Source organism: Elgaria multicarinata, chromosome 6, assembly GCF_023053635.1.
Source record: "Elgaria multicarinata webbii isolate HBS135686 ecotype San Diego chromosome 6, rElgMul1.1.pri, whole genome shotgun sequence".
In the NCBI taxonomy this organism is placed as follows: Eukaryota; Metazoa; Chordata; class Lepidosauria; order Squamata; family Anguidae; genus Elgaria; species Elgaria multicarinata.
Window position 1 is genome coordinate 238,285 of NC_086176.1, and position 16,073 is coordinate 254,357.

General features: G+C 43.5%; 1 protein-coding gene across 1 annotated transcript in view; it reads left to right on the forward strand.

Annotated features, from left to right (window-relative positions):
* The window catches only part of ANXA7 (annexin A7), a 46,975-nt gene that overhangs the window by 13,205 nt on the left and 17,697 nt on the right, over positions 1–16,073 (forward strand). Inside the window, exons 3-8 of the mRNA XM_063128865.1 lie at positions 3,532–3,754; positions 5,506–5,601; positions 7,445–7,485; positions 9,159–9,261; positions 9,933–10,027; positions 11,278–11,391. Of these exons, the coding sequence (XP_062984935.1) occupies positions 3,532–3,754; positions 5,506–5,601; positions 7,445–7,485; positions 9,159–9,261; positions 9,933–10,027; positions 11,278–11,391 (672 nt within the window). The remainder of the gene's footprint in view (positions 1–3,531; positions 3,755–5,505; positions 5,602–7,444; positions 7,486–9,158; positions 9,262–9,932; positions 10,028–11,277; positions 11,392–16,073) is intronic.

Below are 16,073 nucleotides of genomic sequence, written 5' to 3' on the forward strand. Positions count from 1 at the left end.
TTTGGATTCTGGGACCACGGGCTACGCTACTTGGAACATGGACTGCTGGCAAGGGATGGGTTGCACCTCACAAGGGCTGGAAAGAATGTGTTCAGCCACTTGATCAGGAGGGCTTTAAACTGAATCTTACGGGGGCGGGAGACATAAACCTCGAGGCAACAATGGATGAAGGCCAAGGCACCACAGTACAGAGAACAGCTCCAATAGTGCCCCAAAATAGTGTCTGCAACAATGTAGGAACAAAGCCAGACTATAAAACATGGTCTTCGATGTCTATATACTAATGTCCAGAGCATGGGAAACAAACAGAATGAACTTGAACTCTTATTACATGAAGGCAAATACGACTTGATAGGTATAACTGAAACGTGGTGGGATGACTCCCATGACTGGAATATAGCAATTGAAGGATATAACTTGTTCAAAAAGAACAGAAGAAATAGAAAGGGAGGTGGAGTTGCACTATACGTTAAAAATACCTATCCCTGCACAGAAATACAGGTGGATCAGACTGGGAGCCCCATCAAGAGCATCTGGATTAAAATAAATGGGGCAAGGAATAAAAGGAGCATGATAGTTGGAGTCTACTACCGACCACCCAATCAAGGAGAAAACGAGGATGAAACTTTTGAGAAACAAATTGCCAGTGTTTCAAGGAAGTGTGATGTAGTAGTGATGGGGGACTTCAATTACCCTGATATCTGTTGGGAGACCAATACTGCCAAAAGTGGCCCTTCCAAGAAATTCCTGACATGTGTGGGTGATAACTTTCTCCTACAGAAAGTGGAGGAAGGAACTAGAGGATCGGCAATCCTTGACTTGATATTGACCAATAGGGATGACTTAGTGGATAAAGTGGCAGTTACGGGAACTCTGGGGGAAAGTGACCACATCATACTTGAATTCTTGATTATGAAGGAGACAAAAGTTGAGTGTAGCCATACACGTACTCTGGATTTTAGCAAAGCTGATTTTAATAAACTCAGAACTATGATAAGTAAGGTCCCATGGCAAATGAGCCTACTGAGAAAAGGAGTGCAGGATGGGTGGGAGTATTTAAAAAAGGAAATTTTAAAGGCACAGTTACAGACAATTCCACCAAGGAGAAAAGATAGAAGACAACAGAGGAAACCAATGTGGCTCCACAAAAAGCTTAGAGATGACTTGAAAACAAAAAGGGATACATATAGGAAGTGGAAGGAAGGCCAGGCTACAAAAGAAGAGTACAGACAAGTGGCGTAGAAGTGCCGAAATGGCGTCAGGAAGGCTAAAGCTGTGAATGAGCTGAGATTAGCGAGGGATGCTAAAAGCAATAAAAAGGCTTTCTTCAGATATGTGAGTAGTAAAAGACAGAGAAAAGAAATGGTGGTTCAACTGCTTAATGAGGATGGCAAATTGATAACAGATGACAAAGAAAAGGCTGAAGTGCTCAATTCCTACTTTGCCTCAGTCTTCTCCCATAAGCGGGTCTATGACCCCCCTGGAAAAAGTGAAGCAGAAGTTGAGGGGGCAGGATTACAGTTTGAGATTGATAAACAAATGGTCAAAGAACACCTAATTTCCTTGAATGAGTTCAACTCTCCAGGGCCCAATGAACTGCATCCTAGAGTAATGAAGGAGCTAGCGGAAGAACTCTCAGAACCTTTGTCTATTATCTTTGCAAAATCATGGAAGATGGGTGAGGTGCCGGACGACTGGAGGAGGGCTAACTTTGTCCCTATCTTCAAAATGGGCAAAAAGGAGGAACCTGGGAACTACAGACCAGTCAGTCTGACATCCATCCCTGGGAAAAGTCTGGAGCAGATTATAAAGAAGTCAATCTGTAAACACCTTGAAATCAATGCGGTGATCCCTAGAAGCCAACATGGATTTGTCAAGAACAAGTCCTGACAGACAGATTTGATCTCATTTTTTGATAAGGTAACCTCCCTTGTGGACCATGGGAACACTGTGGACATCATATATCTTGACTTCAGCAAAGCTTTTGACAAAGTACCACATGACATTCTGATTAACAAACTAGTTGGCTACAGAATCGGACTCAAAGAGTACTTATCAATGGAACCTTCTCAAACTGGGGAGAGGCAATGAGTGGGGTACCGCAGGGCTCAGTCCTGGGCCCAGTGTTCTTCAACATTTTTATTAATGATTTGGACGAGGAGGTGCAGGGAACACTGATCAAATTTGCAGATGACACAAAATTGGGTGGGATAGCTAATACCCTGGAAGACAGAAACAAACTTCAAAGTGATCTTGATAGGCTGGAGTGCTGGGCTGAAAACAACAGAATGAAATTTAATAGGGATAAATGCCAAGTTCTACATTTAGGAAATAGAAACCAAAGGCACAGTTACAAGATGGGGGATACTTGGCTCAGCAATACTACAAATGAGAAGGATCTTGGAATTGTTGTAGATCGCAAGCTGAATATGAGCCAACAGTGCGAAAGGGCTGCAAGAAAGGTGAATGCTATTTTGGGCTGCATTAATAGAAGTATAGCTTCCAAATAACGTGAGGTACTGGTTCCTCTCTATTCGGCCCTGGTTAGGCCTCATCTAGAGTATCGCGTCTAGTTCTGGGCTCCACAATTCAAGGAGGATGCAGACAAGCTGGAGCGTGTTCAGAGGAGGGCAACCAGGATGATCAGGGGTCTGGAAACAAAGCCCTATGAAGAGAGACTGAAAGAACTGGGCATGTTTAGCCTGGAGAAGAGAAAATTGAGGGGAGACATGATAGCACTCTTCAAATACTTAAAAGGTTGTCACACAGAGGAGGGCCAGGATCTCTTCTCTATCATCCCAGAGTGCAGGACATGGAATAACGGGCTCAAGTTAAAGGAAGCTAGATTCCAGCTGGACATCAGGAAAAACTTCCTGACTGTTAGAGCAGTGCGACAATGGAATCAGTTACCTAGGGAGATTGTGGTCTCTCCCACACTAGAGGCATTCAAGAGGCAGCTGACAAGCATCTGTTGGGGATGCTTTAGGGTGGATTCCTGAATTGAGCAGGGGGTTGGACTCGATGGCCTTGTAGGCCCCTTCCAACTCTGCTATTCTATGATTCTATGAAATGAATGCTTTGAGTACAGAATCAGATTCCAGATTTATCCCATTTATCTGCTTTTAATAGTTTCGGGGCTTTATTCTACAGCCTCTGGTCTTGACAAATAAAATTTTAATTTTTTTTTTTGCATCTATTATATTAAGTGTTAACGGTCTGGTTTACATTGTTCCCTGCATGTTTATTTAAGTGAGAGCCTCATAGAATCATAGAATAGTAGAGTTGGAAGGGACCTATAAGGCCATCTAGCCCAACCCCCCTCCCCGGCTCAGTGCAGGAATCCACCCTAAAGCATCCCTGACAGATGTTGTCCAGCTCAGTATAGAATTTTAATCTTCTGTGAATTTCTTTGTTGTTGTAAAGTCCTCAGATTAATTAATTTAATGAGTAATGGTACATATATAATGTATGAGTTTAATCTACGGTCTCTTTCTCAAATGTACTAACACATGATTTACTGCTTGCGTTCAGCCTACAGGGCAAGAGTCTGGTTATCCACCTGCTGGTCAGTATCCTTACCCTGCTGTGCCTGGCGGCTTCCCACCCATGGGAGGTGGTGCATATCCTGCTGCACCACCAGCTGGTGGCTTCCCGGGAACTGCAGGATACCCCCCTGCACCTGGTGGGTATCCCTCTGCACCTGGTGGATATCCTGGGGCTCCTCAGCCTGGCGGGATGCCAACATATCCTGGAGGTAATATGCCAAAATACTGAATGAATTCCTTTGTCTTGTTCTAGAAATATAAGGAAGACAGAAATGTTATTATGCTATTGTGTTTGAGTTCGTTATGTCACAAATAACAACTTGATTTGATCAAAGAAAACAATTGGCAGCCAGTGCAGATCTTTCAGTATTGGGGTGATGTGATCACAATACTATGCACTGAATAGCAGGGTAGCTGCTGCATTTTGCACGCACGGAAGCTTTTGTAGGCGTTCCAAGGGTAGCCCTGTGTAGTGCGCATTGCAATAGTCGGCCTTCCTGGTGATCTCCAGATGTTTTGGAAAGTGATGCAGTGGGACTGTGGCTCACAGGCATACAGCGCTGGCACCTTTTGATTAACAGGGATGCTCATGTCATTGGCCAGCCCACCACACACCCCTCAGAATTCCCTGTTCCTTCTCAGTTTAGCTGCAAACCTAAGAGTAGCTGGGGGGAAATGAATTTTCCCAGCAGCAATACATTGTTCCTTTTTGTAATGCAAATGATTTTGGTGTAGCCTGGTCTTCAGTGGGCATTTCAGACCTTAATGGTCTTTATAAAAGACCTGCTTCTGCTGGAGATAAAAAAAACAGCTAGAACTGGTTTGTTGATGTGGGTCAACATAGCCGCCTGAATGTTTGGACTGTTCTTGGGGGATGGCCATGGGGACTGTCATGATGAGTGCCTGCACTTCAAAATTTACCACTACGCCACTGGTTTTAGACTATGACTCCTAGCATTCCTGTCCAATGGCCATACTGGCTGGGGTAGATGGGAGCTGAGGTTGGGAAAGACTGCCATAGTCTAACCATGATCCAACCATGATCCCCATCCAGACCATTTGTTGACCCTCATCTAGCCCATTTTCCAACTTAGGCAGCATCCAAGGGTGTTGACCTCTTCCTTGGAGTCAGGTAACTAAGAGGCGATGGACCAGTCCCAACCCTATTTAGTGTCAACATAATGGATGAAAGGCTTTTTTTAAAAAAAAATGGCCGTAACACCAGAACCATGTTTAGCCAGAGTCAGCTAAACTTCAGATGGTGGCATTGGGGACAGACAGCCTAAACTCCCTCGTCCCCTTCTGAGTGAGTCTCCAACCCATCCCCCTTCACTGTCATAGCCTGTAGCATGAAGGAGCTACCTGGCTCATTTGGGAAAGTTCCTGGGCATGAAAGACACTTAGTCAAAGCGTGATACCCAACATGAAGAAAGATTTAGTAGGATCATGGTGGTTAAATAAGGTAGGTTATTAAACAGATAACATTTCAAAGTAACCTAACTTCTCATCCATACCTTTGAATATCTAGGTAGGGCATGCAGTGTGGATGGGAGAAGGCTTGGATGGTAGTGGAATGGTATAGGCCCTAACCCTAACAGGAAGCTGCCCTGTTTATTCTAACTTAGACTTAATGAAACTGACCCAAATGTTTCCACAGCACCTTTGGGTTAGTAAAGCTCTATGTACAATCAAAGTTTGAAGGCATTGTTCCCCTTCAGGAAAATAAGCAGTTGCATAGAATATGAGGGTAACATAAGCCAGAAAAGGAAGACTTGCTAGGTGTCTTATAATGATATTGTTACATATGTACACATGATATTCCACATACTCTGGAGTTAGCAGCAAATTTTGTAGCTATTTGAATTGATGTATTAGAGATTGTTTTTTGTAAGTGGTGTTTTGGTTACATTTGCATTATATTCAAGTCTTATTCATTCTGAAAACCTTGTACTTATCCCAGGTGCTGGGTTTGGAGCACCCTCTAACGGCTCTGGCTTTGGCTACCCACAGCCTCCATCCCAAATGTATGGTGGAGGTGGACCAGCACAAATACCAGGTATGCACAGTTACTCTCCTCAGATACTCTGTAAAAAGAATTAATTGTAGCTTTGCTTGCTTCAGAGGTGGGTTGCATCTTCTGAAATGCAAGACTGGTGAAGCAAACTTAGATACAAACTTGGTTGTATCAACAAACCTTTTTTTCTGGCGACTGAGTGTGAAATAGTGATTAAGGATGCAATCTTATGCATGTTCAGATAGAAAATAATTCCTTCAAAATTCCCCAGCTGGTATGTTTTTTTCTCAGTCTAATTCTACATAGGGTTGTATCCTAAGTACGGTTGCAGCAGCCTTGTGAATAGACCTCATGTGGAGGCACTGATTCATGGAAATGGCATCTCGACATAGTTCTAGCTGAATTGTAACCTCGCCGGTGATCCTGCATGATCCTGGAGGCAATTGCACGGGTGCTGCTGCAGTTAACTTTTGAAACAGGTTTAGAAGCTGGTTATGGTTCCCCTGTCCAGCACTAATAGAGAAACAACACTAACCACACCATCGTTAAATTAACCAAGAGGAGAAGGAGAGAAATTGGTGCAAAAGGGTGAGGAATTAGGCAGAGGGGCTTTGTGAGCCTGTGGGCGTCACCCTGATCTCCTAATCCTGGTTTACGCTCTTGCTGGTGCACGGAGCGTTACTGTAGTCCCACTGCCTAACCTGTATTTGTTGGCTTGAGAAATTCAGGCAACGTTGTAAAGACCTTAGAAATAATTAAAGAAACCTCCATGAATAGTTGGTTCTGAAGGCAGGAAAGAGAACAAAGGCAGGAATGCAGCGTGGGATAGAAAGTGACACCATGTGGTGTGCACTCGTGGAGCCTGCACACTTCTTTACAAGCCCTGAAGCTTTGGCATGATCAGCTCTGCACAGAAAATGCTATTTATGATTTTATTTATTAATCCTTATAGGCTGCGTTCAGACAACATGGGAGTCAACGGTGGGGTAATAATCAACTCCACAGTTGTTTATCTAGAGGGTACTCCCCGCACAACGTGATAATACTGTTAAGACTTTCCTCTTTGCCCAGGCATATGGTGGCACATCTTAATCACCCACATGTTTAGTTTTTTAACGGTTTTTAGTATTTTATGTGTGTATGTTCTGTGTTTTAGAATTTTAAATTTTGTATACTCGTTTACCGCCCAGAGACCCCTGGCTATGGGGGCAGTATATAAGTGTAATAAATAAATAAATAAAATGGTAAACCGTAATGTAGATTAAGATCATCGTTGAGTTGACTATTATTCCACGCTGAGTTGACTCACTCATCTCACGCTCCCCCTCTCCTCCCCCAGTCCTCCCACTAATATCCCATCAGCCATTGCTGATTGGAAATCTATCCTGCCAGCTGGACTAGAGCAGCCACCGCCACTTTGATCACTCTTGCCTTGTGACTCCATGGCTGACGAAATAACCAACAGTGGCTGAGGAAATAATCAACGGTGTCCTCCATACCACACGATAACCAACAGTAGTTCAAATAGCCAACTCTGCACAGTGTTGGTTATTTGCATTGGTTATTTTGGCCAAATAAACAACCATTGTTTAAAAACTCGTGTCACACAACATGATAACCCATGGTGGGTTAAATAACCAATTGTTGATGATTTAAACCACCATAGGTTATTGTGTTGTCTGAACCCAGTCATATACTGCTTAATAAAATAAAATCCCTAAGCAGTTTATACATATAACAATATTAAAATAACTGCTTAAAATGCAGTATTAAAACCACAGCTTAAATTACACTATTAAGAACATTTTCATAATAAAAACAATACAAAAACAAGAATCTATGATAATCATCTCCCAAATTTATACTTTTGTCTTCCTTTCTTAAGCTGGATATCCTGGTGGACAAACACCTACACCAACACCTCAGGTATGTCACTCCCAGTCTCGTTATAAAATTGGATAATATTGTTTGGAGACAAAATGTAAATTGTTTTAACAAAGAGAAATCTACAGTCCAGTTCTGCATGATAATGCATAATGCATCTTCAGTTGTGTATTTGAGAAATCTGTGCTCATCCTTAAGTATAGCATGGGAAGCTAGGAAGTGATATAAATATCCCTTAGTCTTGGTGAACAATAGCATTCTGGCTTTCCCTTTGAATTAGTCTTTAGAAAGCAAGGGGAATTTAGAGGACTTCTATTTCAGGCCACCTAAATAAACTTAAGTTGCCTATATTGCTGTAAAATAGGGTGGATTGCAGTATAAATCGTTTAAAACTTTGTATATTAGGATAAATTTCCTACATTTTAAGAGCAATTCAGAAATGGAACTAACTGCCAGTGGAGCACCGTCCACAGATGCATTTGCACCCCCACCGATCCTTTTCCTCCCCACTGATTCCTTTCTGCAAGGGATGGGTCCTGCTGATTGCATTGCGCAAGTTGGACCCTCCACTTAAGCAAGGGAGATTTAGCACTTCCTAGGGCAAATGTTTTTTTTGGAGGTTTTCTATAAAATATGAGAGAACACTTGCTTAGAGTTTTATCCTGTCCAATCTCAAAAGCTCAGCAGCAAAAAGCGTGCTGCAGCAACATAGAACTAGGCATCATCCTATGAATGCTTGTTACCTTTTGGACTTAGATCATACAAAAAGCAGATCATCCTCGAGTTAGAAAGCCCAAGTGCTATCCAAGATCCTTACACACTCAGACCCAAGCATTCCTGACTCATGCCCACCCCATACCAGCACAAACTTCCTCACCACATCTTTCAGTGTGACTTTCTATCAAACATATTGACCGAATTCAATCATTACAACCAATCCATGAAATCAGGCTGTGCCTCAAGTTGTACAAGTCATAATCTCCTTGTGTGCGTCAATTCCATTTCATTTCTTGGTTCATGATAAACATAGTTCGTCATGGCATCCAAATTGGGCAAACCATATTTATTGCAAATTGGAACATAAGAAGTGCCCTGCTGGATCAGACCAAGGATCCATCTAGTCCAGCACTGTGTTCACACAGTGGCCAACCAGCCATCGGCCACGGACCAGCAAATCAGGACATGGTGCAACATGATTTCAGTTCTGTTTAGAGACACTCTTATGGTAACAATGGATTACCTGATTTATGAATAAGCGATGGTAATAATGAACCAGAAAGTAAGATTGGGAGTTAGAGTACACAAGGAGAGAATGACTTCTGCAAGAGTGAGTTAAAAGAATAGATGGGAGGCAAAAATATGTTTCTCTAGAGATCAGAATTTTAATTTCCAATATCAGTTGTGTGTTTTTAAAAAAATCTCATTTAATTCAGAATCCGCTTTTGTTCTATATCCCAACTATATCCCAATTTTTGTGAACCGCCCAGAGTGCTCTGGCTATTGGGCAGTATAGAAATGTAATAAATAAATAAATAAATAAACTGTAGCACTTCTACAGTCTTTGAAAGGTGTACCTGAAGATTTCAGGATTGTGACACGAAATAATTCCAGCATGTACTTGAAGAACATTATAGAGTTTGGCCAAGTGCATAAAACTGAATAAGCACTTCATATGAAGCAAATAATATGGTAACTCAAACACTTTTCATTTTCAGCCTGCAGCAATGACTCAGAGTATGCAAGGCACAATTCGACCAGCTCCTAACTTTGATGCAGGGAGAGATGCTGAAATTCTGCGCAAGGCTATGAAGGGGTTTGGTAAGAGCTGTTGCGTTTTGTGGTTTATACAGTAGTCACGTTTAAACTTGTTTGAGCCCAGAGGCCAAAAGCTTTTCTCTAATTTAATTGGATATTTCTAACTGGTAAATAGTTACTGTAGCTTTTGACCTTACTTGGGGTAAATCATCCTCTTGAGTTAATTACATAGATGGAGATTCTCCCCCCCCAAAAAATATTTCTTTTCCTGTTTCCTTGGCTCAATGGTTTCTGATATTTTGAATTTTTTTGGTGAGATATTGGGACAGAGCAAAGGGCAAAGGGGCATGGAACAGATGAGCCTAGAAAGGGTGACAAAGAATAGTAGCCGTGGGAGAGGCTAGAATGAGATGCAGTGGTGGACCTCAGTAAGCCCTCAACAATAGCCCAGTGGATTTTGGAGTTTTCACCAGACAAGGTCCCCATGTTCGAAATCTTTTCTCCACAGCCTGGACTGCTAAAAACATGCTTTATGCAACCCTGTGATATCTCTGAAAATTCACACTGTGAAGTAGAGAGGTAATTGTATAGCAAATCCATAAACGTGGGGGCATTTCTAAAGCCCTAACTACAGCAGCCTTTTGCCCCAAATGTTTGGGTGTGTAGAATAAAGGGAATGCTGCATGCATAAAATTGGCTCAATATGGAATGACACTTGCCTTCTTGCTCCCTAGGAACGGATGAACAAGCAATCATTGATGTTGTAGCCAACCGCTCCAATGGACAGAGGCAACAAATTAAGGCTGCTTTTAAGACTATGTATGGCAAGGTATGATTACAGGTGATTCTTTTTTAATCGTCAAGAAGGGAGGCAAATTAGCAATATAACAGATGGGACAGCTTGTGTGTTTAACTATCTGAGCAAAGTGAGGTCTGTAGCTTGACTCCTCTGGCATTTTGTGTGCTTGCCAGCTTATACGTAATATGATAACACTGCTGAACATTTAGTAATTAGAATGAAATTTAGTGCACAGGAACAATTCTACATTTCAAGGATATAGAATTCTACCACCTTTGAATCACTGCATCCATTTTCAAGGGAGACAGGGCGTGTGTGAAACGCAATGCAATTTGATATTTTCCATGAAGACTGAAACGTCACATGAAAGTTAGCAGGCATATCCAGAGACTATTCTACTTCATAGGATCAAACTAGCTCCACCCTGCAACTGTCGTCAAGAAAACTAAGACTGAATGAGTCCTCTCGCTGTGCTCATGTTCAGCATGTGCTGAAGAATGACATTTTCTTCAAGCAGAGGTTCTCCTTTAAAACAAAGGACTTCTTCACACAGCACTTCGTTAAACTATGGAATCCACTACCACAAGATGTGGTGATGGCCACCGATTTGGATGGCTTTAAAAGGGGGTTGGATAAATTCCTGGAGGCAAAGGCTATCAATGGCTACTAGTCTTGATGGCTGTGTGCTACCTCCAGTATCAGAGGCAGTAAGCCTATATACACCTGTTGCTGGGGAACATGGGTGGGAGGGTGCTTTTGCCCCGTGTCCTGCTTGTGGGTCCCTGGCCGATGGCTAGTTGGCCGCTGTGCGAACAGAGTGCTGGACTAGATGGATCCTTGGCCTGATCCAGCATCAGGGCTCTTCTGATGTTCTCAACTCTCTGAACATTTTTTTCATATTGTGAATGGTTGAGGCCAATTGGATTTTTGACATAAAAGAATAAAGTGGGCTTAGTTGAGGTACTAGAATTGACATATATCAGTATCAAAGGTAGCACAGCAATTCAGTAGTGCAGCAATTCTTCAGTAGGAAATCCTGTTTTGATGCTAGAAAAGGTTGCATTTGAATTCTGTCAAAAATAGAAAGTGATTTCTCAACCATGGCTTTTCTCAGTTATCTTCTAATTCGAAAGACTAGAAATGTTGTAATAAACTGATCTATCCTGATGACTTCCTTATTTTCTATTTTGAAAAAAATGTCTCACTAGACTCTAGTAAGCAAAAGAAATGCCAAGCTATGAATTGTTTGTCTTTTTGATATTCACTTTGTAACCTAACAGGATTTAATTAAAGACCTGAAGTCAGAGCTAAGTGGAAATATGGAAGAGCTGATCCTTGCATTGTTCATGCCAAGTACTTACTATGATGCCTGGAGTTTACGGTATGCAATGAAGGTATGATTTTCATTGAAAAAGGGTTACATGTTAAAATAATAAATACTGTGAGACCAGAGCAATTGAGAACGACTGTAAACTCTTAAATTCTTAGCAGTTTCAGATTTTATTTTCCGTAATAAAGAGTTAGCTGCTCTAGTAGAAAATGAGTTAACTTTGGGATGCCAACAATAAGAACATCTGACAAATCCTGGATTGGTGTATATTCCTATGACAGCTGTGCTGTTTACAAAATAGGGTGTGTGGGGCAGAATCTACTTAGAGTAGAACCATTGAAATGAATGGGACTCTTTAGTCATGACTAACTTAAGTCTCATTCATTTCAGTGGGTCTACTCTAAGTAGGACTTCTCTAGCTTTGTTGACAGTCCCCCTGGGTTGGAGGTATTGCTGCTGAATGCTAGGTCGGTGAATGGGGAAGCAACAGCCATCCAGGACCTGATCCTGGATGAGCATACTGGTCTTCGTAGTCTTCTTTGCTGCATGGAGCTCGCTTCTGCAAATGTCTATAGCTGAGGCATTTTAGGCAGGAACCCTCCCCCAGCATCCCACTGCACACCCTCCCAACAGCCTTCCGCCTCTTCCCCCAGTTCTTCGTTGTGGTAGCTCACATAAATGGACTTCTTGGTCTTTTGACCGTTCTGGGGGATTTATTGTAGCTATTTTTTTTTATCTTTCTTACTTCCAATCCTCTTGTTAAATCTTTCTTGTTAAGTGTCTTTTATTTTTCTTCCTGCCTTTTTCTGGTGATATTTGATTGCTCTATCTTCGCCTCTGGGCATGTGGCCTTAAAAGGCACCATTTAGAAAGTGCGCCCCATTGTGGAGGGAAGCTCCCCACCCCCCCACCCCACAGATGGTCTCTCCCTGTGCCTGATTTGCCTTGATGAGGGACATATAGTAGAGGCTTGTCACCACAGTATGTCGTTCACTAAACAAACTCGCAGGCGCTGTGCAGGTTGTCTACATTCAATTTTGTGGGAGAGGGAGCACTCAAGGTAGCAGGTCACCCAAAACAAACTAGTGCAGAATGCTCAAACCAAACGGATGCATCATCATCTTCAAAATTGAAAAATATGGTGAAGTCTTCTAGGGAGGGAAGAAGAAGATCATGATCTCCGTTATCGCCAGCTCCAGCTCTAGCCCTGGGCTGTTCTGACCCCACAATTCAAAGCAGATCCTTGACTGTTTCGTTAGCCGAAAAGATTTCTAAAAAGGCTAAAACTTTGTCTAAAACCGCCAACAGGCACCAGAAGAAAAAGAAAAGGAATTATTCAAAAAGGGCGACCCTATTGACTTCTCAAGGGGACATACTGTCTCCCCTCCACTTTTAGACTCCCTAGTTAGAGTTGACACTCTAGCTGCTCCTGCTGTCGAGGAACTGGCTCCAATTCAAGTCTTGGTACTGATATCATCAGTATTGGATGGGAAGTTCAGAGACTCAATTTCATCTTGAGATTGAGACATACCGCGTCCAAGGCAACGCATCGATACCAGAGCTGCGTCACCTCCAGCTTTAGTAGAGAACCTCAATCCCCAACCTCAATCCCGACATTTTCAGAATAAGTAAATGTCTCCATGCTCGGACTGGGAGAGAGGCTCTGGTATTATCACTGGGATCCATGGGGTTATCTTCCACATCGAGACTACCAGTACCTATGGAACTGCCAGAGTCAATACATTAGCCATCGCAGGTCTCCATCAGCGCCGATGGGCGACCACCCCTGCTGGAACTGTACCTCCCGCATTCTATTGTATCAAGCGGACCTGGACCATTTATTTATTTATTTATTGTTGTAGTTATATCCTGCCTTTTCCCCCCTCCAAAGAACCCAAGGCGGTGTACATCCTCCTCCTACTCTCCATTTTATCCTCACAACAACAACCCTGTGAGGTGGGTTGGGCTGAGAGTCTGTGACTGGCCCAAAGTCACCCAGTGGGTTTCCCTGGCCAAGTGGGGACTAGAACCCGGATCTCCCGACTCCCTGTCCAACACCTTAGCCACTACACCACACAGATGGGATCCCTCTGCAATTTCCTCCCCGATGACCAACGAGAACTTGCCAGGGATTTTCAAGCTGAAGCAACAAAGTTAGCCAGGCAACAATTACTGCAACCTGACACCAAAGCTATGGTGGGAATGATTGCCCTTAGGAGACAAGCAGGGCTAAGGTCTGCTCCATGAGAAAGGTCTGAAGCACTCCTCTATTAGGGTGTATCTTGCAGCTGTTTTGAACAGGTATAACCAAGTTGACTGGCATTCTGTATTTAGACATCCTTTAGTGAAACAATTCCTTCAAGGGCCTCCATAAAAATCTCTGTCATCAACTTGGAACTTATCAAAGGTTCTTCAAATGCTTACGAAGAAGCCTTTTGAACTGCTCGCCACCGTGGATCTTCACCAATTACCTTTTAAAGTAGAATTTTTGGTGATTGCATCAGCGAGGAAAGTGCGAGAACTGTGTGCACTAAGGGTGGATACACCAAAGTTGTACTTCATCCTGGCATAACTTTCTGACTTAAAGTTGTTTCTCAATTTCACTTAGGTCAGGATATAGTCCTATCAGCGTTCTTTCCTTCTCCGTCAACACTGATGGAGGCATTGTTGCTCCCCCTCGACATTTGAAGGGCGCTCGGCATCTATCAGGCAAGGACTGAGCCACGTACCTCTCCCAGACTATTTGTCTGCTATGGAGGATCAAAGAAAGGCTCTCTGGTATCTCCCCAGAGACTAGCAGCGTGGGTGGTTCAAACAATCACTCTTGCCTGTGAGAACTCAGGGCTGCAACTTTCAGAGAAGGTCAGATCGCACTCAACTAGAGCAACTGCGACATCCATGGCTTTTTGAAGGGGAATGCCACTAGCAGATATCTGCAAGGCAGTGACATGGTTGACCCCATTGAAGTTGATGTGGCTGCAAGGTGGGACTCTTCTTTTGGTTGTACAGTACTGTCAGCTGTTCTACAGCGAGACACCGACCCACATCCTGATGAGTAAGCTTGTTAGTCGCCCATGTGTGTGATGCACAGAGACCATGAAGAAGAAAGTCAGGTTGCTTACCTGTAACGGAAGTTCTTCGAGGGGTCATCTGTGCATTCACACAAACCACCTGCCATCCTCTCTTCGGTGTCAATATCGATTTGGTATTGGTACCAAGAGTCTTTCGGGGGGGGGGGCACAATGACGGTGTCCTGTGAACTGAAGGAATAGGCGGGAAGCCGTTGGAGTCTGCGCAGTGGAGGAGGCTTCCTGCCAAACATTCCTCAGCCATAGAAGTTTCCTGAAGCGAGCTCGGTGCAGGTGCAGAGCCTGTGTGTGTGTGTGTGTGTGTGTGTGTGTGTGTGTGTGTGTGTGTGATGCATGTGAATGCACAGGTGACCACTCAAAGAACTCCAGTTATAGGTAAGCAACCTGACTTTCTGGCCTGTGTCACAGAGATCTGGTTGAATGAATGGGGGAATAAATCTCTCCCAGCTTTGCTCACCTGGATTCTCTGAGGTGGAGCAGGCAAGTTTTGGGGCACAGGCAGGCAGAATCGTAATGGTCTGTTTTGATTCTGTTCCCTCCTCTGGGCGCCCCATCCCACAGTCCTCCAGTCTTGAGTGTGCGTATCTGAAGGTGGGAGCTCGGGACAGAATAGGGAGCCTGTTGATTGCCTGCCCCGCTGCTCAACAGTCTCCCTTCATGAACTAGCCAGGGTGGTCTCAGGATTGGTGCTGGAGTCTCTTCAGCTTGTTGTACTGGGTAACTTCAACGGAAAATCTGAGGCCATTTTGTTGGGAGTGGCTCAAGCCTTCATGGCTCTACTCCTTCAGCAAGGCACACTGTGGGTTTTCTGCATAGGATAGGATAATGGTGATCTGGGAATGGAAGAACTTTCTGTATCCCGTTGACATGGACAGATCACTGCTTGGTGGGGTTTAGACTTGCAGGGACTCAGAGCCTCTGCAAGGGCAGAGGACCAATTAAGCTGGTCCACCCCAGAGACTGATGGATCCTGATGGCTTTTGATGGCTCTTGGGGATTTTCCTGTCACCTTGGCAGGTGATTTTGTCAAAGCCCTGGTTGACCTCTGGAATGGAGAAATGGCCCAGGCGGTTGACATGAATGCTTCTGAGTGTCCATACCTATGGAATGGAAGCAGAATGACACACACACACTGGTTTCCAGAGCACTGTGGTCAATGAATTGAGTGGGACGTCAACCATTGTGAAGTTGGCCAGGAAGAGTCCAATCGAACATAGGCTAGAGCTCATTTTAAACCCTACTCCATCGTAATGAGGGTGAGAAGAAACTGTAGTTATTCATTTATTTATTGCATTTATAAACTGTCCCATAGCCAAAGCTCTCTGGACAGTTTACAAAAGTTCTCCTCCACCATTGTGACTCCACAGAGCTTTTTCAGGTGGTCAGAGGCAGTGGTAAGGCCTTTGTTTTTTTAAAAAACAAAACCTTCCATGAACAAAATTGGTTTGGGTAATTTCCAGTTGGTCTCTAATATTCCATTCTTGGGCAGGGTGCTGAAGCATGTGGTGGCTTTTCAACTCCAGGGATTTCTGGATGAGGTGGATTATCTAGATCCATTTCAGTCTGGCTTCAGACCTCGTTATGGGCCAGAGATTGCTCTGGTTGCTTTGGTGGATGATCGACGCTGGGAACTGGAAAGGGGAGAGGGAGTGTGTTC